This window comes from Notothenia coriiceps, unplaced genomic scaffold (genome assembly GCF_000735185.1).
Source record: "Notothenia coriiceps isolate Sejong01 unplaced genomic scaffold, NC01 NC01_scaffold00011007, whole genome shotgun sequence".
In the NCBI taxonomy this organism is placed as follows: domain Eukaryota; kingdom Metazoa; phylum Chordata; class Actinopteri; order Perciformes; family Nototheniidae; genus Notothenia; species Notothenia coriiceps.
In genome coordinates, this window is record NW_011343708.1 from 2,270 (window position 1) to 30,228 (window position 27,959).

A 27,959-nucleotide genomic window follows, 5' to 3' on the forward strand; every position below is an offset into this window, starting at 1 on the left:
GGGGGGAGTGGACAGCTGTGGATGATGACGGTGGTGGTGGTGAGGGTGGAAACCGGTGTAGTGCCTGAGGACAAACCTGTCCAAATCATGTAACAAGTTTGACCCTTTAGGCAGGGCTGTCTCTCACTATTTCTGCTGATTAAGTGAACAATTACAAATATACCAACATATATGGCTGACACCATCCTAAGAAAGACATTGTTATGTTATGTTAAGACATTCCTGATTCTACGCAAGTTTGTTTGAATGATGGATCAGGTATTCTTTTTTTCGCTGCTTTATTTTTGTTAGGTTATGTTTTTTGGGGGGGTTTATAGTTTGAGCATGTTGTGTGGTTGGCCAGAATGTGTGGCTAGCTTTTGTTAAAAATGACCAGCCTTCAGTCAGCTATTACTCACTTCTTTATGTTTTTTTGATGGTACCTTGCTTAGGTATTCATTTTGGGTCCCATTTATCTCAAGGCATCATAAGAGCACACATGGTGGTTGTAACAAACGCAATGACCCAATAAAAGTGTAGAAGGCTAGGCTATCAATTTGACTGTTTTTTTCATCACCTGGAAGTCCTGATCCCAAACTTCTCAAAGTAAATTTCTCTTAGTATGGCTTGTTTTTTACCAACCAAATGAAATGAAACAGAAACTGGTGCTGTGAAAGTGTGTGTAGAATAATAAGTCGATTGACAGAAAATAAGTAATAATTTCATAATTGTTTGAGGTATTCAGCAAGCGAATATAAACAAATATATATCCAAACATTTGCGTTTTTTTTCAGGATATCCTCAGAATTTTTAGGGGGCAGAACAAATGAGAAATATAAAGACACTAGCTAGGAGACTAGGGGTCATCCAATTAGGTGCCAACATGTTCACATGCAAAGTGAGCCTAACATAGAAGTGAGATGGTGGCAAACGACTAAGCTTGAGATCCACAGAATCATGCATCAGCGACAGACAGCTCTCTGGAAGCAACAGTCCAACAAACCTGTCCTAGCTGCTACACCCAGCATCCAAAGGTGCAGGTCAGAGGGATGCAGGCAGGGGGGAGCAGCAAGTCCAGCAGTGAATACGTCCAAGTGAGTAAAAGAGAGGGACACTGGCGTTAGGCGTGGGAATAGACTTATATGGCAGAATCATATACAGGAAAACAATCAAATATATGCTTGACACGGTCACTTGAACACCCATGTTAGTTAAGCATTGGCAGTTGGTAAAATGTGCAATAGGAGACTTTAGTTCATACTGAATGTCTATCAGATCGGGATCAGTGATTAGGTGGTTTAAAAGTATAAGTTGAGATGAAAACAGGAAGACTCAAGCATCTAGAAGCTGCAGGGGTGAGACAGTAAGAAGCAGGGGCATACAATCATTCAGTCGAAGGTTAAACAGGTTTCTATCAAGATTGCAGAGCTGAAAATGATAACAGTGTGAAGACGTGAGTGACAGTGAGAGAAATGTATATTGGGGTTAAGGAGCCGACAGCCAACTTCAACTGGAGACGTTGTTTTCCCTTCTTTAGATGCCATCATCCTACTGTCAGTTATCAAATAAAATGGTCAACATCCCAGAGTTTGGAATAGGTTCGTAGATCCTAGAAAGGTTGTGGCTTGTAATCCTTCCTCCCTGAATATCAGCCAGAGTTATGCCTCGGCATCCCGATTCATCCCCAGTGATACTCATTTCCTTACATGAGCAAAGATTCACACCATATCTTCCCTACATCGCACCCTCTGAAAAATGTGGTTCAGATATTAGATACACCTGTTAAATAGTTTCTGGATCTCAGTTAGTTGTCGGATAAAACGCCAGGGAATTTGAGGAGTTATAATCTAGCTGTTAGATATATCGCACACTGATAAAAGATCGGCATGCCTCCAAAACATAAATAAATGAAAAGAGGCAAAAGGCGCATCTTTGAGAGATGAATCATACATACGTTGGCGCTCAGCTGCATGGTCAGGTCTGCAACCTTTTCCTGGGAAGACTCCAGCTCTCGCCTCAACTTGCGGATTTGCTGTGGACAAATTGAAGAGTAAGCCCAAGCTGCATGTACAATGTATAAAAGAACCTCAGACAAGGTGGCAAACGTGTAGAGGATATTTATTGCATTAATGCAGCAACAGAATGTGCTGAAACAAACTTGCTTTGACTGTTTAAGGGGAAAGAATAACCCAAAACAAACTATAAAAGAAACCAAAATGACACATTAGAACAAATAGAAAATGTTAAATAAACAATTTTTGAGCACTTTTCTCATGCACTAGGTACTTTATTGGGTCTGACAATGTCTTTATGAAATGTTAGCAAGTGGTGGATAACGATAACAGATATTAGAGATAAAACAAAATGAACTCAGTTATGAGACCCTGAGTGAAGAGACCTGCGGTCACAGACTTCACTGAGCACTGATAACATTGTCTTATGAATGGACCCTTTTCAACAAGAAATGACTGACAGACGAGACAGAGACAATGTGAGTTGAAGACTGGTAGCATGTCGGCCTTACCTCCCCTTGTATCCTCTCCTCATTCTAGAGAAGGCATGGTGGAAATGAACAATAAAAGAGGGATAAGGAAAACTACTTATCAACAGTAAAAGGCACATCACTGAAGTTGTATAGGGACAATAATGGTGTAATAAAAAGTCAGAATAGGTACCAAGCTGTTGATTCACAGAAAGCAGTGGCATGTCACTAAGAGGTGTGTTAATTACTAGGCAAGGATTTAAGTTCACTGAACATTACACATGCAAGCTTCCCCCGCTTGAAAAAAGTCAAATTGTCCCTGAATAGTTCTAAATAGGGCCACTGAAAAAGCATTTAATACTGTACAAACTTTTGTAATTGATTACTTTTCCTCTTGATGACAGAACAGTTTGTTAACTGGAGTCACACAGCACTAAACTATAGCAAAAGTAACATTAACTGTAAATATAATGACTGTATTTACTCACCGCCGAATAGTTGGATGAAGCATTGGACGCCAGAGAGAGCACAGAGCCATGCACTGAAACAAGCAAGGTAGAGATTTGACTTAATATTTATATAACTGACAGTTTCCCCTGCTATCCCCAGTCACAAATAATGCTGACAACCCTGAAGACAATGGAATACCTCAAACTCAGTCAGTAAATTAAGTACAAGTCATAGCAGCCACATTCATAGACATGGTGTAAAAGTGTGATGTAAAAAAAGCTTTGCTGTCGCATCCAAACTTTTTGTCGTAGAATGTTTATTAAAAAGGCTGCAAGTGAAAGCAGGTTTTTAATATTCATCATCCCTCCTGTTATGTCTACATTTGGACCACAGATAGTGCCTTTAAGTCCTTATATTACTCACTATTCAAGGGGCCCTATTATGCTCATTTGCCCCGGGCGCTGTACAATAGCTGCCCACTGCTCCTAGTACTAGACTCCTGGTACTAGGATGGGTTAAATGCAGGGAACAAATGTCACTGTGTGCTGTGTGCTCTGCATGTGTGAACATTAGAGGGTTTCATCCCTCCATATTCTATTCTATTCTATTTTCAGGTTCATATGTGTATTTGGTGCCTCTACTGTGACATGTTTACTTGCTTTAATGTTCAAAAGGGTCTTTATTTTAATTTAATATTTATTTATTTTCATACTGCCTTTGCTGCTGCAGCTCTTTTCACCCTCTGTCTGAAACCAGAGCCCAGTCTGCTCTGATTGGTTAGCTGGCCGGCTCTGTTGTGACTGGTCAACTGCTTAGAGATGTCCCATCTCATCACGTACAATCTGTTGGAGCGCTAGCCAATAGAAGCGCAAGTGTTGCATAGTGATGTCACTATGTTACGGAAGTAAACCAGGGAGTCCTGCGTTTCAGGCAGGGGGGAGTGTGTGGGAGAGAAACTCCCCGTGGAGGGAACGTTGGGATTTTAGCCTTTGCAGACCATTGACATGCACAAAAACCTATACACAATACGGGAAGGGAAAACCCCAAAAAGCACAACAGGACCCTTTTAATCTAAAATGAAGGTAACAAAATTAAGGTTCTTTCGACATTTTGCTAAACAGATTGTGTCCTTTGTCAGTGGACAATATTTTTTTTAGGTCATGTTGTGTAACTCCTCTGCACGGGGGGGGGGCTTGCTTGGCACGCTCACCATCATCTCCTGGTTCGCGGAAAGACCCACAACGCATCATGCTCTTTGGCCGGTCAGCCAGGGAAATGCTGCTGCCCAGGGGGGAGGTTCCATAGAGATCGCAGGCCAACTCACCGGGGGGGCCTATGCTGTTGGAGCGCGATATCCTCGGGGTGCCACTAGAAATGGGGGCAACTATGACAAAAAAAGAGGAGGTTTTGAAAAACAGTGAGTGGCAGTGATAACATGGATGGATGAGTTGCATGGAGAAACATGCACACACTCTTCACTCAGAGTACATCTGGGTATAGCTCCCCTCTTTCTGATGACTAAGTGAAACACAACACTACGGTTCCACAACAGTCAAATAGATAAATATAGCCTGACATGACCCCCTACTGCCTCAAGCTAGGCCATATTTCAGATTTGAACACAACTCTAAATGACTGCAGATGTGGGACTGTAATATTTGTTCACACAGTCCAATCTGATAACTACTTGCCAAAACTTCATTGTCCAGACATAACTTATTTTATTTTCGACAACTTAAGTCAATATTTATTAAAAAAACTATGCTGGACTTTTCCTCTTTCCAGTGGGAACTTAACATCCCTCTCCTCAATAATAATCAGCGATAAAATGGACCGCTAATCAAATACCTCAAAGCCTCATTAGTTCTCGAGGCTCACACGGTGTGAGTGTTTTTAGAACTTGGCAGCCGAATGGAGCGAGCAGACTCACCCACGTTGGTGAAGGGAGCCTTGCCGGAGGAGGGGTGGAGAGGGCGGGTGGGAGAAGGCAGCTGAGGGGGGCTATCGCTCTCTGTCATGCTGACTATGGTGTGGGAGTGGCGCCTCTCCGGTTTGCCGTCACTGTCTGACAGGCTTGAGCCATAGCGTCTGAGGAAAAGAGGTCGCTTTAACTTCAGACATACATCACAGTGGGACATTGCAATTAGATGGTTGGGACTGTAATTGTTTTAACTTACTCCAAGCCTTTCTTCGGTAAGGTATTTCTGTCCGCTTGCAAGCTGTTAAGAAGAGAATAAAACATTATTAAAAGAAAGCAAACACAAAGTGTGTCTCTTAGAACACCATCATTCATCTAAAGGTTTGTCATAGGACCTGCGACACCTAAATAAGACGTCTCAAAGGTTTGCCAATAATTATGTACTCTTTAGTACACAGCGTGGGATTGCCTTAAAGTACATTCTTTTGGCAGGACATTATTTGGACTATCTCCACTTTGACAGACAGCAATTCCCCAAAGGATCCAGCCCTCCATCTTCTAAATGACACCTTAGAGTTTCCTTTCCCGGAAAAAGGCACATAAAATATGGAGGGCTGGTTTGTCTGCTGCCAAGAAACTTAAAGTCCAATGTTGACTGTGTTCATAATGAAAAAAAGTTCAGTTGTTGGGTTGAATGAAGTACCTTCTACCAATAATGGTTCACAGGAAGATGGAAAAAGTGGCTTTGGACTGATTTTTACTAAAATAAATGTTCTTGAATGCTTTTATATTGATTGTGTAAATCTTTCATGGATCAACGTTAGATATTCTGTAGATGAGACTTGCCTATCTGTGAGGTTGAGGGAGGTCCTGCTTCCGGCCCCCCAGGTTCCCGCTCCCCTCTCTTCCTTGTTATGTGTCTCAGTTCTGACAAACCTGGAACTGGGAGGCACGCTCATCTGGAGGGGCAGGGACTCCATGCTGCGGTGCATGCCTGACAGCTTGGGGTAGAGCAGCGGGGAGCCGCCCAGACTCAGGCTCTCACTGGTGTAGGAGCCGGGGGAGTCGATGTGGAGCACAGGGGCTGGGCTGGGGGTGAGGCGGGAGGAGGTGTGGGCACCAGCCAGGTCCTGCAGCTTGGAAAAAGGGGGGACTTTTGGCGGGAGGTCATGGATGGTCACACAGGAGTCAAGGCTGTTGTAGTTGACCTTGTCAAGGTGAGCCAAGCTGGGTGGACGGCCCAGAGACTTTGTGTTCATCATCCTAGGAGTCAGGCATAAAGAATAGGTTAAAATACAAAAACGTCTAGCGTCCCGACCTCGAGACATACATAGAAAGGCAGATAAGTTGTAGTTGTGTTTGCCAAGTATCTGTCTGATTTGCCTCCACATATCAACACAAACATAGATCCAAAACAACTATGTTTCCATTGCTGTACACCAGGGGTTTTCAAGATCTGTGACTGTAGGTCTCCCCACAGACAAAGCTTGGAAAGAACCACCTCAGCCTCCCTTTGAGCCAAGATCTAGAGTCATTATTGCTGACATAACTCCAGACAACCCTAAGTAGATGATATAGCACTGGTACGCAATAGTTTCTTAATCTGTGAGAGTGAGACACAAAGTTCAATTTCCCTATCTCTTTAATCAAGTCACACCCATTAAGGCCATTTCATGTGATCTTATTCATCATAACTAATTGAATAGGCCAACTCATTTTCATATTTTACACTTCCATTCACTGAGCCTCCCCTGAAAACGTTTGGATCCTTGCCTCCCACTTTGAAAACCTCTGCTCTAAACTGTTCATAGTACTCTGTGGATTATTAAGAGTAGCTGGGACACTGTTTATGGAGAAAGATATTGCTGGTGAACTTTGTATTTATTTTGTATTTCTTTAAAAGGAAATGTATTTAATTTAGTTTCATTTTGTTATGGTAGTCTATTGAGGAGTTTCCTAACTTTAGAGTAAACACAACCAAAGTGAATCTACCTGCATGGCTAGATACTAGTGAAGAAGAATACCTCTAGATGTCACTGGAGGACAGAGGGATTACATTTTGTTTTGTCATTTGGTTTATATGACTTTAAAGTGATATTTAAATGAGACACCTTGGTGTGGTGGGCGATGACAGTTCAGGGTATTTGCTGCTGCTGGTCCGTCTCAGGCCGTGCAGTTTCATGGTGGACTCTCCTGAGGACCGAGTCTCTGCTTTCAGAGACCCACAGTCCATGTCGGCCCCCACAGCCTTGGCCTTGGCTCTCTCCTTCTCCTTCTCCCGGTCGGTCATGTTCACGGGGCCTGTGCTCGATCGACTGGACATCTTACAGCTACTGGGCTCTTTAATCCTGGGGCCTGTGGAGGCCATGGGCACGGGTTTCAAACTCAACAGGCTGGGGTCGATGGTGCCGCTGAGAGGCCGACATGCAGGGCGACCAATCACACTGAACGTGCTGGACTTGGCCGGTCGAGGCAGGCTGCGGTACTGAATGCTGTTTCGAGTGTTTGGCCCCAGGAAGCACTGCTCACTGCTGGCATCAAAACTGTTCTTTCTTCCTGAGGGTGTCCCTCCTCCTCCTCCTCCCACAGGCTTCACAGGGATGCCAGATGACTTGGGGATTTTGCCCAGAGTAGCAGAGCCACTGGAGATGGTGGTGCCCCCTGCTGTCATAACAGTGGCGGTGCCGGTGGCTGTTGGATGTTTCTTGTAGCCGTAGGAGGCTCCAGCTGTGGGTTTAACTAAACCTGACGGGGGCTTGCGGTACTCTCCAAGATGATCCTTGCCAGCGTCTGAGCGGGACCGCTGCAGACCGGCAGTTTTGAGGGAAATCCTGGATTTATCCATTGGCTTCTCACATTTAGGTGCTAGACAAAGAAGGATAATGTAGAGTTGAATAACAACGTAATGGCAATATCAATAACAATTACATGTATTTCAATATTGATAAGGAGCAACAAGAATGTTTGTCCTGTAAACACCATGACTGGTAAGAATACACAAAAAAGATGGATAGATTATAAATGAAGGAACAGATAAATAGGTGGGATAGTAAAGCCAGTAAACTTGAGCAAACAAAAATGAAAACACAATTTGAATTGCACAAAACTGTCCCGCATAAGTAATCAGGCCAGCAAATAGGTCACCCTAAACTCCTCTATCTAATCCAGCATAAGGTAGGCCGTACAAAGACCTAATGGCCTGGAAAACAATCTACAAAAATACTTTATTCCCTCTGCAATCACCCTAAACGCTTAGGAAAATATACATATTTCCCTTTTCCTAAGTGTTCTCATCCTGTGTATTGTTCTTGCCAACTCTAGTTTAAACAGTTTTAGTCCTATTTTAAGGACATGTGTTTGTTTTTTTAAAAACACGTTTTAATAGTTGATTCATTTTTTGATGTTGAGCCCTGTCCAAAAAGAATTTATGTATGTGACATTGTATCTTCTGTCTGGAACCGAAATGGATAATCAGCACTGTCATACATCATTTCTCTTTAGCTAAACACTTTTGCGTAAAAGTGAATGCAAGTGTCTTCCAGTTATTACAGCCGAGATCAAATATAAACAAGACACATCTGTATTTACTTAGAGAGCTTTTATGGGCCCATGACATAAAATGTGATTCATCAGCTGACTTAAAAAGGGTCTTATGCACAATTAAACTTGTTTTAAACATATCATATGATGTATCAAAGTGATATAATCAATCACAAAAATCTGATTCGTATGGATCGTTAGAGTAAGAGCACAGAGCTGGAAAATATGTGGAGATTCATTTAAGGATAATTGCAGAACTGCAGCCAGCGTACTAATTTGAATCACTTATGTTTAAAGCCAAAATCAAGATAATAAATAGAAAGTAAACGACTAGAAACATTAGTATTGGACCTCAAGTTTTATCATTTAATCGTTGCATATTTTTGTTTGGGATTAACTTCATGTATTTGCTGCAGATGGCAGACATGGCGGCTCTGCGGACATTTACAGAAACCAGCTTTTCTCTCAGATGATAGCAGAAACTTGGCTCTGGGCTTTCTGATTTTCTTTAATTCAATAAAACGGATTGCATGATGCATTTTCCTTCAGTATATTGTGGTGTGCTACAAATCAGAACCTGGCCTACGCTAAGGGGTACACTTCTGTTTTCCTCCTGACACCAAGCAGATATCCGCCTTGGCTGCTCTACAAACAGGCTGTTTTACATTTGGAAACAGCATACAGGGAAATAATGGATGACATAGATCCTGTAAACCACATTCCTACAGGAGATGAACAGCAGAGAAAATGAAAAGCTGAAAAAAAAGAGGCATATAGATAAAAAAGTAAGAGAAAATACCACAAGATCTCACCCGCGACTTTCAATGTGCTCTGAGAGGTGTGGGTGATGGGGGAGGTCACACCTACGGGAGGATTGCGACCCTTCCTGAAGCTTCCTGGTTGACCCAAGCTTTGGGGCTTCTTCAGTTCTCCTTTACACCCAAAATCTTCACTGAGGCTCGGAGGCTTCTTCCTCCACTTGCTCGGGGCCTCCGTCTTGAGGCTCCCGGTCTCATAGCTGCCACTGTCCAGCTTGTGGCCGGCTTTGTGATCCTCGCTGTACCACGAGAGTCCGCTTTCCACCAGGGAGCGTTTCTCTGCATCAGTGCGGAGCTGCAGAGAGAGGAGGGGGGAAAAGAGAGGCACAGTGTGGGTAAAAATGTTCAGAGTTATCTATGGTATTGTGTGTTCTCTGTAATCTTTGTTTCATCTCAGCTGCATTCCAGTGGGAAGCAAGGGAGAGATAGGCTGATATGCCCAGAGTGGATTTAGGAAAACCACAGAGGAAGACAAAGGAAAGGAACATAGAATATTTAAAAGGGTGAGAAAAAGGTCTCTAGATAATAAATCAACCCATTAAAATAAAAATAAATTCAAGTGTTTGAATAGGAGGAGAGCTTGAGAGTTTATTTTTGTAATGTATTACAGTGCACTGATCCATAAAAGACACTGTAATAGAAAAACAATCATGTGGTGCATTAAGGAGGTGGCACTGAGGACAGTTTTGGGCATGCTGCTTCTTGGCACCTTATTAATGTGATACAGGGCAGCAGATGGCGCATTGAATAGCACTAATGTTCAGGAGAAGAGTTCTCCCTGATGAGCGTTTTGTAAGTTAGAACACACACTATTTATCCTTCTTCTTTTCGACAAACTCGGATTATAAAGTCACAAAATCATATTCTTACATGCATGTTCTGAAGTTCCAGATGAGCATAGATAAAGCTATCACCTTCAGATAACTGTGAAAACTGCCTCTAGTGTGAAACGTACATCATTCTGTCAGTCAAACATCCCAGTTGAGTAACAATAGGCAGAACGCACTTCTGAGTAAAAAGGGGTTTTAAGGGTCAATGAAATGTTACTGTCAGAACAGAAAAGATGTATTGCACTGTGAGGGGTTCAGATGCTCTTCAGAGTTTGTTTTAATGACAGAGATGAGTTCTGTGGCATGTTTTTGAGGTTTTGTCAAAACAAAGGATGCATATTTAACAAACAAAACAAAGTAAATCTCAGAGCCCATCATTTCAAATGCTTTAAAGTTGACCTATCATGCTATATTTGAAACATATATTGTAGGGCCATACCTATATAAGACATGTCTGTGAAGTTTAAAAAAAACAAAAAACAAACAGATCATGCATTTTAACCATGCCTCATTTCGCTCTATTTGCTCTATTCCAGCCCTGTTTTTGCAAGGGCTGATTCTGCTTTTGTTGCAGACTACAGCGCCACTTACAGACCTGGCATATATACTACAGCGTCTCCAGCGCTTTCGAGCACTCTCGAATTCCCCTGATAGGTGGAGAGTTACCCATATAGGCGGAGCACCCCTTTTCTGACGTCAGAAAAATGCAAATAATAATCAGCTCTGTTTCAGGAGGAAAAGAGAGAGGGTTGTGTTTTCTGACACTTGGTGAGTTCCCTGACACACCGGGGACACATATTCATGTACAAAAGACGTACAAAAGTGCATTTTGCATGATAGGTCCCCTTTAAGTAAAAGCCATGTTCTTATCCTCTAACAAAATAACGTGATGAAAGGAAAGCCAAAAGCTGTCAGAGAGTGTTAGGCACAGGATTTCAGCTCACCATGGCAGAAGAGTTGCGTCTGGATCCCAGGGGTGTAGTGGGGAGGGAGTTAAGGGAGGAGCTGACGTTGAACTCCTCTGAACTGAGGTTCTCTGAGCCATCGCCTTCACCGTCGCTGAGCCCACTGCTGATGGAGCTGCTCTCATCCCAGCTGAAACAACAAAGGATGACCACTTAGCAAACATGGCGACAATATGAATGTAATGTACAGAGTTTACATTTACAGTTTGGAGGTAAAACAAAGGCTGGCAGCAACAGAGAGATGTCCATATGCCTGCAGTAAGCTGTCACTGGAGGTGGTCACATGCTCAAACAAGCAGGTAATTCCAACATGGCCGCAGCTGCTTCGTTTCAACTAACACATCAGAGCTGCAGACCATATGGTGACCAGCGCTTCAAGAGTGGACTGTTCAGTTTCAATGATAAAGCATTAATTGTGTGTACTTATTATCCAATTGTGTCTGCTTTGTACTTGTTCCAAAACTTTTAAAAACTTATTTTCTAGTATTTCTATGTAGGAAATTCCTTGAATTAAATGATGTTATGATGTATAACATATACTTGGATAACTGATAAAACCCAACATAGTCTGATTATTATAACATAGTCTGTCTTTTATCAAAAAACACAAAATAGAATCTGTGACAGAGAAACCCATGCCTGTATTTTTAAACATCATTCACCTAAAACAACCCATCCTTCATAAACATTTCAGAGGTAAAAAGCTTTTAGCAAACCACAAATCTTTTATGGGAAACGCAATACTAACTAGCTGTCCAAAGAAGAGTTATTTTTTTAACGTTTGAAGAAGCTATTTAAATAATATAAGCTCAGCCATAATTTAATAAATTCCTATCACAGCACGTTTTAAAACAGGGGGCAACAAACTGCAATCTTTAACTGTAGCTTCAAAGGAAACTTTACAAGATATGCTGATAAATCACACTGAATAAAAAGTATGGCGACTGACAGCTCAGGGTTTAAGAAAGCAGTCTGGTATGCTCTAAAGAATTAGGATGAAGAGAAATCGGAGTGACAAGCTGCTAACCTCTTCCTGACCCTTCCCTCCACCCCACAATGAAGTCCAGCGTCTTCCTGAAACACATGGTGCCAGATTGGCCTCTTGTGTGAGGAAGACAAGGACAGTGTAGATAAACGGCTCACTGGGCAGCAGCTCTCTGGATACATGATATCTAAATACATTTAAAATGCAGATTATTGTGTGGAGTTCAACAAGAGGTGTAGCCTTTCAGTCAACCGAAACATCACGGGAGAATTAAAATATCCAGGGTCAGAGAGGAGTTTACAAAATGGAAGAGGAAGTCATTTGTATGTGCTTTATACAGTAGAAGCAATAATACGATGTTGAATTTAAAAATGATATCTTAAGAGCTTAACGCAAGTCCAACTCAAAATGATGTTTCCCCATCATTACTACTGGCAACCACAGGTGATAATCCATGTTTGGCACACAAAATGCGGTAAAGGTAAATTAATAAGACCATTTAAAGCTGAGTCACTGCTCAAGCTGAATCAGTACTTTTCACTTTCCTTTGCGTTCCTACTGAGCTGAAATGTTCTTTGTGGCTCTGCAGTCTGCAATTAGCAGAGGCATGGAACACTGAATTGCCTAGAAAAATACAGGGAAACAAAAACGGCCGATACACGTTCAGGATTGGATTTCATCACATGGCTGTAGTCGAGTTGTATATGCAGTTGTAAAACAAAGAAAAAGCTTACCCTGACACTTTGGTTTTAAAGCATTTTGTTGCACAAAAGAAACATTCAAGTTAAGTGATTTGTGGCCGTAGAGACGTGACCTCAAAGACGCAGTTTGACACGATCAAGGAAATTCCTAAGATGAATGTTTGATTTGAGGATTCTACAATGTTTTCACAAACCATCAATGAGGAAAATAAGTTTGATTTACATCAAGCCCAGATGTTCGCGGTATGTTCGAACAATACCACCTCTGTCAGAGGCGACAGAGGGGCCATGAATAACCCCACAGGGATGTCAGCCAGAGAGGAGGCAGGAGGGCCGATGTGTTGTTGATATTACAAGCCAAAAGTGTCTGCTCCCAGAGGTGAAATCTAGACGTGGAGAGGGTGGGAGTACACCAGCTAAGTGCATACTTCATACATAGGGTGGCAATTAACTTTTGTTTTCTGTGGCACAACTCCAACGTCTCTCTCATTTGTGTGTCCGCGCTATTATTTGAGTTGGGCTGCTGAGAGAATTTTCTGATTTAGGGTGAATGAGGGATGATTGGTGATGTGGAGCTGGTCGGTGACGAAACAATCACTGTCCATACGTAGACCTGAGCATCACTGAAATCACACACACACATAAGTGCTGGTTGCCACCATGGCATGTAGCAAACTGCAAAAATAACAAGCACAGAACGGACAAACTGTATATAAGCACCTAGTCTAACTATAAAACCGGATGAAATGGAACACATTAAAAGAAAATTACATATTGCAGTTCACTTGGCACTGTGTATCCTTTCTGCATAAAGGAAAGCTAAGACAAAGCTCCATGGGATACATGTCTGTGCTGAGTGGTGAAGAAGACATCCTCTATTATACAGATAGCTGTGGTTGCAGCACCGCAGTATCTTCCAAGCATAAAATGTGTTTCAACAGATGTTATAATTCACAGTGCCAAGTCAACAAAGTCTCACTTTTCACATTTTCATTTTCCTGTCAACATAATGTAGTTACACGTGTTTAACCCTTCAACAGTAACATTTACAAAGAAATACAACTATTTACGGTTATCCATTCTGTTTTGAAACTTAGTAATGTCATTATTAAAGTAGCCTACACAAATAACAGTAAAACTACCCAAATATATCCTCGTCTACACTATTCATGACTACAGACTGTATGCCCAAAGTAGCCTATTACATCCATACATTAAAATACACGTTAGTCAAAAGTCATGAATGTTAAAAAAGCAAAATAATACATCTGACTATTGTCCCACATGATTCACAAGTTAAACATTTCGGGAAAGTCGCTACCACGTAATGAAATATCATCTTTACCGTGGCGTAAAAAGTAAAGTCCTTTTAGCTCTTGGCTCCAACCGCAGAGGAGGCACTTCCCCGATCAAAACTCGGTTGCTCATCTGTGACTGGTTTAAGCAGAACTTCCGTGAATTATCCGTGTGCAACTGAGATTCAAATTCATATCCCCCGAAAGAAAAGAAACACCTTTTTTCTTCTCCCATTCAGCGAGGAGAAAGAACGGTCTGCGGACCGGACAGGCAACACCCACCTCTAAAAAAAAAAGGAAAAGAGACCCTGATGTTCCTAGAGGTGATAACCAACGGCAGCAGAGCTAAGCTGTAGCCATGGTAACGCCCATTACCCTCCCGTTATTGGAGTGATACGAATACTCGTAAGAAAGTAAGACTCGATTAATAATAATACTAAATTATAAAAGTAGTTATTTGTGTAGATTATGAAGCATTGTTTTAATCGGGTATAACTGTGAAACACAAATTAACCGAACATTTGTCAAAAATGTTACACGTGCGCTAAATTAGCTTGTCTGACTCGATGGTGGGACTAAATTGCTAGATATCATACAGAAGAGTATAGTATAGAAAGTCCAATAAAGGGACATTTCACCAGTGTTACTCCTGAGGTTCATGTTACTCCCCATAATAACTAGCTACTCAGCATTAAAAATGTGTTCTGTGGTCTCTATGGGGGAGCTTTTAAGTGTTAACAAATAATCATGATTATGTGTTACCTGGGCATGGTTCTTGAGACACACATTTAAACATTAACTGAAGCTGTGTGGTAGACTATGAAGCTAGGAAGCATGCTACTGAGTTACATGATTTCAGGCGTTCTCCACAAAATCTCTCGTGAAATTATGAATTACAGCAAATTGGTGATTTGTATGTATTATTATGTATTTATTTCAACAAGGACCATGCATACAATTACATTAATCTCAGAAAAGAGAAGAGATGAATTATGCCAGATTTGAGCTAATAGCTAATTTCCATCTGCAGTCCTATATGTAACACTACATTAGGCTTATATATTGTACCATGTTGTTTTAGTGCAGCAAATACCCTTAGTAAATGAGAATAGTTGAGATGGCTTCCTATCACTTGGCCACAGATAGAAACATATAAGCCACCTTATACTGTAGAGCGGGCGCCAGATGTCTGCAGGCTGAATCATTAGCAGCGAGTTCAAATCTGCTTATGTCTGCTGTAGGAAACTTTTCCTACTGGCGATAAGAATTTGGCAAATATTGAACAATATAAAGGCTCATCTTGCTATGCGTGTGGAAAAGTGATTTTTTTTTTGGTGTGAAGTCTCTAATATTCACTGTTTCCAGTGTAGACAGTGTAAGGTCATATTAGTCAACAATGCTTGGAAATATTGCCTTGTGACTTCAATTTGTTTCAGAGATTTCTCAATGGCTCCTAAAGGGTTATCTGGACAGCCTAAACAAAAAAAAACTTGAATCAGGCTTTCACTCAGGCTAAAAAGATTACCATGATGAATGTGTCCAAAAATAAAACACGTTCCATCTTCATTCATTACCTTCTGGGGCGAAAATGGAAAAACTCAGTCCAAGGTAGGGCCTGAATCACTGCGAGCACAAACCACAAATCCACAGATGACACGAGGACCTCCAGTGAGGCATGAGTTGCCTTGGAAAACCTTCCTCCCCCTCTCATTAGCAGTGGAACAGCCTCACAAGGATGATCTCACCAGATCTATGCTCTGTAAACTAACCAGGAGGTAAAAGCTGTGGGCCAAAGAGGTCCCACACCCTGTCCACGTCTTAGGCCAAATTCAGTTCACTCTACTGCTAAGTCAAGTTGGTCTTATTTTGGTTGGTTAAAGTTTAGTGACAAAAGATTGTATCTGACCAAATGTAACCTTGGTTTTACTTTTTGTTGAAATCAAATAACTGTTTTTCTGTTGGTGTTTGAACCAGCCATACAGACATTCCTCGAAATATCTTTGACAGAATAAGAGGCTAGTTTGATAAAACTTTGTTTTCTCTACCTCCATCTTTTGTCCCACTGGCAGAGAAGTATGCCTGCTCACAAAAAAACATGAAACATTTTTGTCTTCCTACCTGTTGGGTCATTCAGAGCTTTATTTTCTAACAGCAAAACAAAAAACTTGGCATTGTCCATGCCCAAAATGATATAAATTGTTTACAGAACCGTGTTGCTCTTGTCTCCTGTTTATCTCTCCCAGGTCAGTGAGCTGCTAAACAAGCTGTCGTCTAAAAAGCCATGAAGTCATGTTTGGACTGTATACTAACAGCTGTCCTACACAGATAACCAAACGGCTTGTGTCAGAAACATCCTCAGCATGTTTGGTCATTTACAAACTGTGTAAATAGAGATTCAATCCATCTGTGGGAGGTAAACTGACCATGAGGATCTGTACGTGATGTATTTGTTAGACGCTTTTATCCAAAGCGACTGACATACATTCAGTACTGTGGACAATCCCCACAGGAGCAATTTGGGGTGAAGTGTCTTGCCCAGGGACATAACGACATGCTGACTGCGGTGGGACTCAAACTTGCTATCACCTGATTCAAAGTCCAGCGCACTATCCACTGAGCCGCAGCCGCCAATACTGTACTGAGGTTACCAGACCAGAAACCCCTTTGATGTTCTGACCTTTAATGCTTCTGATCTATTGGTGATGTCTGCCTCTCAAGCAGTAAACTGTGCAGCAATATGTGAAACATAAAATGCATTGAAAGATATTGGAGGAAATAAAGTACTTGAATATAACATAAAGTCTCAAGATATCTTAGGGACTGCCTCACTATTTTAAACATTTGTCGCTAATTGGCAGCTGAACCATTAATAGGTCATCATAACAACGAGTCAAGGTAAAGAAATATGACACTACAGCATGTTGATTGGTGTAAATATCATTCACAGCAATGGGTATATCATATCAATATTTAAAGTCAACAAATACAACAGATTCTGCTCCAAAAGGAATGCTTTCCACAAGGTTTGGGAACCTTGCTGCAGGGATTTGCTCCCATTTATCCACAGGCGCATTAGTGAGGTTGATGCTGGCGCTGCATGATAAGGACCGGCTCTTTCAAACCGTGTTGCTTCAGTTCATCTCAAAGGTGCTGGATGAGATTGAGGTTAGAACACTTTGCTTGCCAGTCAAGTCTTACACAAAAAGTGGAAAACCATTTTCTTCATGGACCTCATTTTGTGTGCAATATTTAAAAAGGGAAGTCATTTCCCCAAAATGTCACCAAACACAACATTGTCTAAAATATATTATCAACATTTCCCGGGAATTAGACCTTAGGGACCTAACCTAAAGCTTGAATGAAAACCCAAGGCCATAAAATATAGTATGTGGAAAGGGGATACATACAGTATAATGCATATACCAGCTACAAAATTGTTATTTTTAGATGGCACATTTCCATAAAAAACACATAGAAGATATACATTCTGATCAGGTGAAATTATATCCAGGAAAAACGCTTCATTTAAGAAATACTAAAAATAATACAGTAAACCTGCATGAATTTGAACCGCTTTGAAGCCTGTTCCATGTGGTGTCGTGACATCAGATTTCCAGCAGGAGGCACAATGAGTTAAAGCTATGTGACTGTGTAATAAAGGAGGCACCACTTGGCATTTAAATAAATACAATTGGACTTCACTGGCTGTAAAAGCCTTTGATGCAAATAAAGAACAAGCATTCCTTTACTAAATGGATTCAATTCAATAGTACAATATGGGGAATTATTTCAAAAGCGAGCATTAACAAAGTGTTCAGTGCTTTATGTCTGTTTATCTTAAAGGACTACAGATGAGAAAGCCAGCAGAGCATTGCCTTTGCATTTATTTGATCTTCCCTGTGCCTAATTCTGATTTGTATTGAGCTTGACCATAGCTAGGCAAATAGGATCTGGCTGCAGAGCGGTGGTTTTGCTGTGGAGTAAATGGGTCTGAGATGCATCATTGACTGCGTCAGGGAAAGCAGTCGGCCGCCCCATCTCCGCAATTCCTCAGAAAATGGACTTCATTGTCTGATTATTGGACCGGAAAATAAATGTACAGTCTCCATCAGCCTCAGACAGGAAACTTCCCCCCACAGATGTACCCACAATGCAACTGATGCGCACTTCAACCTGAGAATCACAGACTCCTGCAGTGCCATGTTTACAGCCTGACAGTCTGAAACAGTTTGCTGTGCAATGATGTTGAGTTTTTATCTCACCCACACAAGACAAAAATAATATCAACTTGATTGATATGGCACTCAAACCCTGAGCTGACTCTGGTCCCTGTCTGAGTTGCAGATGCATTGTCAACACAGATGGTTGAAACCGAGCCAAATCCTACATAGAGCAGTATATTATGGACTAATCTGCACCAACCAGCTTTTATTAGTCATACTTTAAGCAGATAATCTCACATTTTTGTACCAACTTCAAATAAACAAAGTGATGAATTGGGAATGACGGATTAACAGGCACCATATGATTCACATTTTCTTTTAAATATAATACTGTGAGCCAAAACAGTATCAGATGTTCCACCTGGGGCAGAACATTATGCACTGGTGGGATCCAAACTGCACATCCAGGCGACCACACGCAGACATGATACAGGCATGATTCATACTCCCTAGGGTGTTGCTGTAATGGTCCATTATTCACGATGGTGAGGATGCTTGTGGAAGCACATTTGGTGTTGGGGGTATATCACTGACCCTGGTTGGGAGGGAGCGCTCCATATTGACCCCAGATGTGTGTAACAGAAAGCATATTGAGTGGGTGCCTTTCTTTATGGCTCTTTCTTTAGCCAATAAAAACGTGTATGCGAAAAAGAAATTCAGATTGAAAATATAAAGAGTTACAGAGCAAATTTTTGTGTGTGTGCAGTCTTCGCAGGCATAAAGGCACCATCCTTTCTTTCAGACCAATAGCCCTAAAACAACTCTAAGTGGTGGCCTCACTTAACTGTAATAATCCTAGCAGCGCCTACGGAGATCCAAAGAACAGAGGCCAAAACCCCATTTTGTGCATATGGGTTTATGTGGGACAGAAAACGTGTGAGGATTCCATAGTTAAAGAATCACTCAGTGACTATAGAAAGTTCCAGCCCAGGCAGGAAAGGGAAATTGAACACAGACTGCCAGAGGCTCAGATCCAGCATCAGATGACTACATCAACCCCTTTGTGCATTACAGAATGTGTTTGTCGATAGACATGGTGAGGCTGTAATGTATTCCAATATTTAGAAAACTAAAAAATCTCCCTTTCATATTGAACATGCCAAGCTATGAACAGACCCACTCACTGGCATGGGCAAAGCTTTTTTATGGTTACCATGGATATGACATTGCCAGAGGAGCAAACTAAGCTATGGGCTTATCTACAATATACAGTAGGCAAATATATGGACACTATTCGGTGTCTTGTGAAGGGTAAAAATGTGTCATTTTGAAATGACCACGTTGAATGTGTCTTTTAATTTGTATAATTGTCTATAACATGCAAGTGTATGCTTTTGCTTTAAAGGATTTAAATATGGTTGTTCTTTTTGGGGCAATCATTAATTATTCCATAGCAGATTTCAGGAAAAACTGCTTGAATGAAAAACATTTCCACAAGCACTACAACTGAACATCCAAAACTAGGACACAAATGGAAACACAAACAATAGCTTAACACGGCTATCCCCCACAATGCCAATTACACGACAATCTAATTAAGTGGTTAGCATGTCGTCTTCACACCAGTGTTCCTCTCTCTATTTGTCTGTCTATTTTAGTCCCCATCCTTCTCTTTCTTTCTTTCTCTCCATCACACACACAAACCAGCAGTTGATGTACACACACGCACATCCTCCACATATATATTTGTTCAGCAGCTACAGTATCACACTGACACACAAGGCAGCCCATCAGTGGGTCAGTGGAAGACGGTTGCCATGGAAGCACATCCTGATCCATGCTGCCGCATGATGAGAGGTGTGACGCTGCTAAACCAGCCTCCTTACTCTGCTCTGCATTGTCGCCTGTATGCTGCTGTATAAAAAACACAACATGGTACAGTCCAGATGTCCAGATGTCCACATCCTCGCCCCAAAAACCCAGAAAACAGGACACACTATTTGGTTTCACCTGCATTATGTCTTTTTACACAATATGTAATCTAAATGAATCAGCTATGTGGCATGTTATGTGTCATGTGTGAGGTTACAACAGGACAAGGTGCCATCATGAAACCTAATAAACTTCCCAGATTAATAACTCATTGTATCTAATCAATTATTCTTTGAAAATCATTTGTGTCCCCAAAAAGACGTTTCTACACTTTATTTTTGATAAAGGGTAAAACATATGTATAAATGTATTATGTTATGTATCGTTCTTTTGTACAGTTTCAAAAGAGATGATAAATAAATATATAAAGTCCAGTTGCCTCTGTCTTTGTTCTGATCGATAATACAAAAATGAACAATAGTTAAATGATGGTGAGATAAAAAGGGGCATTTCCCTTAAGCTCTTTACAGTATGACACCGTCTTTCATTTTATTGTTTTGGTTTACAGCTCACGACTTCAAAGCAGCTGTTTTTAGCAAAAAAGCTACAATACATTGGCTTTTCACTATTTGTCCAGCACCAAACGGACAATTTGTGAGCTTGTGATCAAAGGATAGAGGAACATTTAGCAGCTAACTGAGCCATACTCAGAAAACAGAGCTAAAAGGAGAGCAAACATTCCATTTTCATATGAGGTAGCCAGAAATATGACTTCAAATTAATTGAACTGTTGCTATGCATGCTATAGTATACAGTATGTGTATCAAGGCAATTAACATGTTTACTATATAAACATTGTTACAAAACAGTGTTTCAAAAGTGTATTAACAGCCGAAGAAAATCTGTTAATGCTCGTACAACAGCAGCAGCAGGTCTAGCAATGGCCGTCCACGCTTACTGTAGCCATTTGGAAGTGACTTTCAGAAGAAATACTGTCAAACCCTAATTTTCCAACCAATTGAGGTTAATGAAAATCTGGTGCATGAAGGATTATCCTGTTTATCTATACAGAATCACTAGTCTTAGTATTTGTGTCCTCTTGGATTTAAGAGAGGCTGATGCAACAAAAACAAGCCCAAAAGTTATGCAAGACCCCAGCGTCTAATGATGCATTGCAGTCATCAATAGCTCTTTATTGCAGCTAAGTGCCTGTTGCTGCTACTCTTCAGCAAATCTTCAGCCAAGGATTTTGGAGCCAAACCAAATGCTGAAATACATTTGCCTTATTTTTGATCAGATCTTCCAATTTTACATGTTTGGAACTGTTAATCTGCCAAAAAAACACGTAAATCTGTCACATACAATAATCGTGCTCAGGCATGTTCTGCTACAAACATTAGACTTGAATTTATCCCATCAAATACATGACAGTATGGAAAAACAACTAGTTTTCCAGATGAACATCTGTGTAAGACATGTAAAACTAACCTGTGCTTACATACAGCTGAGTGCCTGTAAAATATCAACCATAATTGACTGAACACTACAATAAATGACACTGAAGGCTGAATAGTGGTAATAATTTCTATACCAGATATGGAAAAAACTGACCATATACCAGCAATATAATTTGATAACTGCTCGAGCAGTGTTTTAAATATGGCTTGCAATGGGATGATATCATTTGAGTGATGGTGAAACTCTGCCAATACGGTGGGAAGAAGGTAACCACAGGAAGCAGTTATGATTCTTGACGCGGTCAAGGCTAGATTAGTAGCTACCTCAACACTAGAGACGGGAAACACAGTCCCTCTGGGAAGAAGTTGAAATCAGTCTCATAAGATTAAGAGTAAGGAAAAAAATGAAAGACATTTCGAGCAAACATTGTCTGATTACCACATCTAAGGTAACAGTTACAGTAAATATTTATACTGAATGAATATGCATGCAATCTAAAACAACAAATACTTTCTATTGTACCAAGAAAACAGTGATTCAACTCGATTGTAGTGGTGGTGGACCAGTAATTAGAACCAGCTTTCAACATAACATAATGCAAACAAGTGTAAACCCTCACAATCTATTGATACATCTAAAGTAGTATCACATTTCTGTGCACAATGTGAGAGGGGATGCTTGTACAAACCACCCAAAAGAGCAGAGATTTTGAGCCCATTTGAACTCATCGCCTTCAAGAGCCACTCTCAACAACATCATCTGCACCAGCAGCCAAAGGTTTTCAGGGAATAAGTCCTTATAAACCACTGCCTAACCTCACAACTGCAGACAGACAAAGGTTGTGTCTGGTTTGAGAAGAAAGTCAAATGTCTGGCCGGCTAAAGACCAAAGCACTGCCTCAAACAAGAGTAAACAATTGAAGGGACCTACAGTATGTTCAAGTCATAGACACAGTTACTATTGAATATTTGTGGTGTGGCTGGTCTGTAAGGGCGAAAATTGCCTACAGGTCTTCGAGCCGGTGATTTAATGCTTGTGTTTCATGTCTGCCGGATGTGGTAATAGGCACATTTCTGTTTTACATTAACAAAAACATTATGAAGCACTTCAACCGTTTGTTTGTTTTCTTCTGTACTCTAATGGCCAATAATCGAGAATGCAGCTTTGTGTAAAGGTTGACATTTATTTGTGGGCATGTTGTGCAATGACCATCAGTTATACTCATAATGATAATCCCAGTTTCCCAGGAACAAACAGATATGCTACTTTAATGATTTATAAAAAAGGCTTTTGAAAATCCTAACTTGGCCAAACCCGATTAGCATTAAGCTGTGTTTTGGCTGTAGAGAAGCAATCATTGCTCTCTGATGGAAAGATAAAGCTCTTGAGGAGATTGGGATGTATGTGGCTTCAGATTATTGATGAGGCAGACACACAGCAGCAGTGATTACTGTCAGTGTGTTCACATTCAGCCTCAAAGCCAGCACTGTCTGCTGCGGGTTCATCAATATCCATTAGACATCAGGCGTTGTGCTGTAGTTCCATGCATTGATAAACAACATGCATTGTGTCTTATTCATTCAACACTTTTAGTCTTTGTCCAGACAGTTTCAAGCATTACCCGTTGGTCTTATGAATTACACAAGCAACATATATCACCAACAGTATTATTAATTACCAAGAAGTCTCTTTCTACTAATTATAAATGGGGCTAATATCAGATTAATGAAAGGCATAAATATGTTAAACTGAGGCTCTAGTGAAAGGGAACAGAAATTGCACCTCTCCTTACAGCCGATTACCAGCTGGTTTCCATGGTTACGCAAGAGGAGCCTGATCTATTTTCAAGGGTTGGTAGCTAATGGTCCTCAATGAGCCGAGCTGTGAGTGTGTGACAGGGGATGTACAGTAGCCTAGAAATGCAAATGGAACACAGAATTTGCAAGAGCCTACTGTAAGGAGAAAACTAGAGCAAGTGTCGCTACAAAAACAGGATTAGCTAGTTATCTACACCAAAGGTTGTTGCTGTATTTATGAGGCAGGATTTATTATTGATATAGAGAACAGCATTCCAGTATTCCTGCAACAAAAGCAAGGATACTTTGTAGTGAAATTAATCCAAACACAGGCAAGTGAACCATACAAATAAGAGGAGTTTTTCTACAGTGTTCCGAAAATAAGCATTCAACCTACTCAAGGTCATTGACCAAATAGCCCCTGGTGTGCTCTGGCAGCCACTACATCCTATAATTACTCTCGTGACATTACCATGTATGTATCCAAACACACCCATTGTCCCCTTGGTGCAAATGGTAATAAGCTAATGTGGGGGGCCCATGGCACCCATCATGATGCCTCACAATCACCTTGAAAACAGGTTAATGGACTAGGACAAATAAATGTCCGGTTGCACTGTATACTTAACTATAAATAAGAATGTGTGCTCTTGGAGTGCCAGGAAAAACTGGATAAACATAAGGCAATGCAGGCTTTCCAAAATGTAAGGTTAAAAAACCCTGACCAAACAATGGTCGACAAATAGGCACCAATTGCTAATTTCTTTGCTTGTACCAATGTTGTGAATAACTATTTGGCTGACGCCAAAACAAATGCAGATTTGAATTTTCTGTGGCTGCTTTTTATTCCCCTTTAGTGCCAGGGAAACAAATAATTAGTGTCATTATTAAAAATGTTTTACTGTGTTTCAGCCATTCATCATACTAACTTTGAATGAACACTTTATGAAACTTCACTGAATAAAATATTGTGACAATGACAAGCAACCATTTTGAAAAAACTACTTTTACAAAAACATCATGCAATAACCTACAGTATTCAATGATAAGTATTTTAACCAACAGTACCAAGTCACAGAAAAACAGATAATCGTCTAGTGCCATTGGCTCATCTCAGCATATCTGCAGATGGGTCGATGACAGTAAATAAAGTGGACATTGGCCAATGCCTTGCATCCCCACTTTTAAATCTGTATTCACTTGTTCCTTGTTCTATTATTTGGATCGCCTGGCTTGCATTCATGTTTAGGGATTGTTGGTGTCATAACGCTGAGCATGATGGTGCATTTTTTAACATAGTTACATAAAATGATTAGCATCTTCAGTGCCAGTGGTGTTGCAAAGCAGAGGCGAGTCCCCAACTCACCTCTCACAATCATTTGAACCACCACATAAGTGCTGAAGCAGCGAGGGACAGAATACAGGAGAGATTTAAATGGATTTCGAGTGCACGGATGTTAGTGTGAGGAATGGACCCAAAAGACATAATCCCCGATTAATCCTGACCTTATCTGCTGTCTGGTATTTTTCTCTTTTCTCCTAACAAAATACCAAACCTTTTCACCTGGAGCTTGTAGTCGTTTTTCATTTACTACAGTACTTGCAAGACTTCTTTTTCACCATTCACAATAGCACTCCTATGATGCTGGTCTCATTCACCTCAGCTCCAAATTTGATGAAACTTGATTGACCCATTTCCTTTTTAGCTTTTTTCTTCTTTGCTCCAATTTCCACTCATCTAAATGTGTCTCATCTCTTTCCTTGTCCTTGCTGCAATAGGTAGTAAAAACGTGATCTGGCTAGAAGGGACTAGTGAGCGCTCCAGGGGCTGAGCTTAAATCCCACTGCATGTGCAGCAGCGATAAAGCTGCTAAATCGCACTGGAGAACTGTCCTGGATTCCTTCTCTCCCTCTCTCTGCCTCTCTCCCTCAGCTGTCATCTTGGGAGAGGGAATTCAAGAAAGACCACAAGGGATGTGAAAGGAGGGAAGCAAGGGTGAAGGTCAAGAAGACGAGAAAAAGGTGAAGAAGGCAAAGTAGGATAAAGAAGAGGAGAAACATGACAACACAAAGACTAGGAATAAGAGGAGTGTAAAGAAGACAAGATGTAGGAGGTGAAAATAAAATAGAATAAGCAGAGTGTGAAGAACATGAGGAAGATGGAAAGGCAAAGAATACAATGAGAAAGAGAAATTGTGAGAAGCAGCCTTCCTGTTAAAAAAAGGAAAGTAATGTTTGAATTGATCCTAACTATTTGTTGCTTCAGCTCCTCTTAATATAATCTTTACATGATGCAGAAGCTCCACAGTTTAAACCAGTGAGAGACGAGGGAGCATCTATTGTGACTCAGAGGACACCTGATGTGCTTTCAAGTCCTCAGTGAAAAAACTTCTGAAGGCCTTCTCTCTCTCACTGTCAGCAAAAAAGCCTCTGACAATGTTATGGGCACTTTGAAAAATCCTTAAACAGCAAGAAGAAAAAAAGAGACTGCTGAAGAAAGCTCTTTGATAGAAGTGCAAAAGATGAGATAACACAAAGCAGAAAGCCACGATGTCGGCATGAAAAGCGTACTTCCTCCGACTTGTCTGCACAACTGTTGAATGATAAATAACCCTCTCCAATGAAAATCAAGTTTGAAACCTTGTTAACGTGTCCATATTGATTTTCTTTATACTTCAAGGCATCATACTTCATACAGTACGTGAACAAATAAGTCTATGATGGCTGCCTTGGAACTGTAGTGCACCAATGACAGTCTAAAAACATGCCACATGTGTCACATTCTAGAAAGGAACCAATCATGTCAACTTGTAGGATGCAGCATTCCATAATATTAGCGTAAACCACGGGTATCAGAGGAGGAGAAAATATGGTGATGTTCCAGACAAACTTAAGAAAGAAAATCAAGGTTTGTAGCAGCCTTTTTCCAAAGCACTGTTTTAACATGTTTACCCACAAGCAGAAGGGGTTTAGTCATAAAATGATCGAGGTTCAACGCTTTTGTGTTTACAAGCAGAAATGTTTATCAACCAGCAAGTATTTGACTGCATGAAGGGATTTATTTCATGTAAAAACTTCACAATACATAATACTTTAAAAGAGATGAGTTTAAAATCAAAGCTGGGATAGAAACTTTAAATGCCTAAATGCATCCTAATCGTAATGCAGCATGGAACAATGATCAGCATAACAGCAGGACAATAATGACCTTATTGCTTACTCTGAGTAAAATGTAATGCGACAACTTCTAACTGACCTTTTCAAAGTAACAAGGTGCAGACCTAAAGGACAAACCGTCATGCAGTCGTCCGCAGCCACTGATTTAATCATGTTGTCATGGTGACAAGAGGTGCAAACCCACGCTTATCTTCAGATACTCTTACCCATTAGCCAGGTTGTCGTCGTCATCCGGCAGGCTCTTTCCAAGGAGGTCGCTGTCACTCAGGTAACCAGACTTGAGGTCGTCCAACCCCTCAATGAGCTCGATGCGAGACGTGCTGTTGAGGCGGCTGGAGCAGCGGGCGGGCATCGTCTGCGCCGTGTACTGGGAGCAGCTCTTACTCCCCTGGTACCCCCCGCCCGTGGAGGAGGGGGCCTCTCCCGCTTGGAGACGAGGGCTGGACTGGCCGTGGCGCCAGGAGAGAGGCGAGGAGCGGTTGGACATGCTTGATATGCTGCGAGCGTTGGTCTCATCGCTGTCATAGCCCATATTACTGCTGTCCATACAGCTGGAGAGACATAGAGGGTCAGTGTACCTGAGGCATTTGGCTGACTATCTTCAGAAGTCCTTCAAAGAAACCCATAGTGGCATTGAGTCGCTGTTGACCCAGATACAGCAGTTGGTGGCGTATCATCTTCAGGGACTAAAGCTAGAAATGTGGCCTCTCAGGACCCAAAGACAACGAGAAGGATGGCCTGATAGCTCTGATCTTACAGAGCAACAAAGCTCCCCCTGTCTCCTTACGCAACACTTTCACAAAGACAGAGGGGTCTGCTTTGCATGACCAAACCCAAAAACATGTACTTTACACTATTATTCTGAATGGAGTATATCAAAAATTCCTAGTCACTCCTGTAAATGGGTCAGGGTAAGAAATGTCCTCCAAATGGCTGTGTCTGCAGGTTACATAATACATGAACCAATTCACCCAAATAAATATTGCAAAGGCTACGAGCATGGGAGTATTTTTATCCATTGTTGATGGATAATTTATCAATATGGAGGCTCACTGCTGCCAGTCCAGTACTGGAACTGAGTGAGAAGTCTTGCTTTTAACAATGGGTATGATTGTAGATAACTACTGTATAATAGTGGTGTGAATTACAAGAAGTCTTCTCAAGCATCCATAAACAAAACTGGCCAATGGCAAAATAATATAATTGCAACATTTCCCAGAGAAGATAATTGATGGAATGAATGAGGGATGAGCAATATATTGCTATATTTTGCTGATTGTAATGTTTTGTTTGTTGTGGCTTGAATTAATCAAGCCATTAATAAAGTGTGTATTCAAATAAATTACAACTCACTGAGTAATTACCCTTTTAGCAGACACAGAGCAATTTTAGAGTTTTATTCAATCATGTTTCTGGCGACCCAATAAATTCATCTTTATTTTAGTATGTGCTGGTTATGTAGGTGGGATTTTGGTTTGCTACAAATATTGAAGTTTTCAGCTGTTAATGTGTATTTTCAAAAAAGCAGTT

At 41.0% G+C, this 27,959-nt stretch overlaps 1 protein-coding gene across 1 annotated transcript in view; it reads right to left on the reverse strand.

The window, feature by feature from the left end:
* LOC104946403 (neuron navigator 1-like) overlaps window positions 1-27,959 on the reverse strand; it is a 36,230-nt gene that overhangs the window by 1,335 nt on the left and 6,936 nt on the right. The window contains exons 3-14 of the mRNA XM_010772236.1: window positions 26,636-26,980; window positions 10,962-11,112; window positions 9,182-9,482; window positions 6,941-7,694; window positions 5,676-6,092; window positions 5,089-5,130; window positions 4,842-4,999; window positions 4,122-4,295; window positions 2,950-3,002; window positions 2,504-2,527; window positions 1,934-2,011; window positions 983-991 (exon numbers count right to left, since the gene is read on the reverse strand). Coding sequence (XP_010770538.1) covers window positions 983-991; window positions 1,934-2,011; window positions 2,504-2,527; window positions 2,950-3,002; window positions 4,122-4,295; window positions 4,842-4,999; window positions 5,089-5,130; window positions 5,676-6,092; window positions 6,941-7,694; window positions 9,182-9,482; window positions 10,962-11,112; window positions 26,636-26,980 — 2,506 coding nt within the window. The remainder of the gene's footprint in view (window positions 1-982; window positions 992-1,933; window positions 2,012-2,503; window positions 2,528-2,949; window positions 3,003-4,121; window positions 4,296-4,841; window positions 5,000-5,088; window positions 5,131-5,675; window positions 6,093-6,940; window positions 7,695-9,181; window positions 9,483-10,961; window positions 11,113-26,635; window positions 26,981-27,959) is intronic.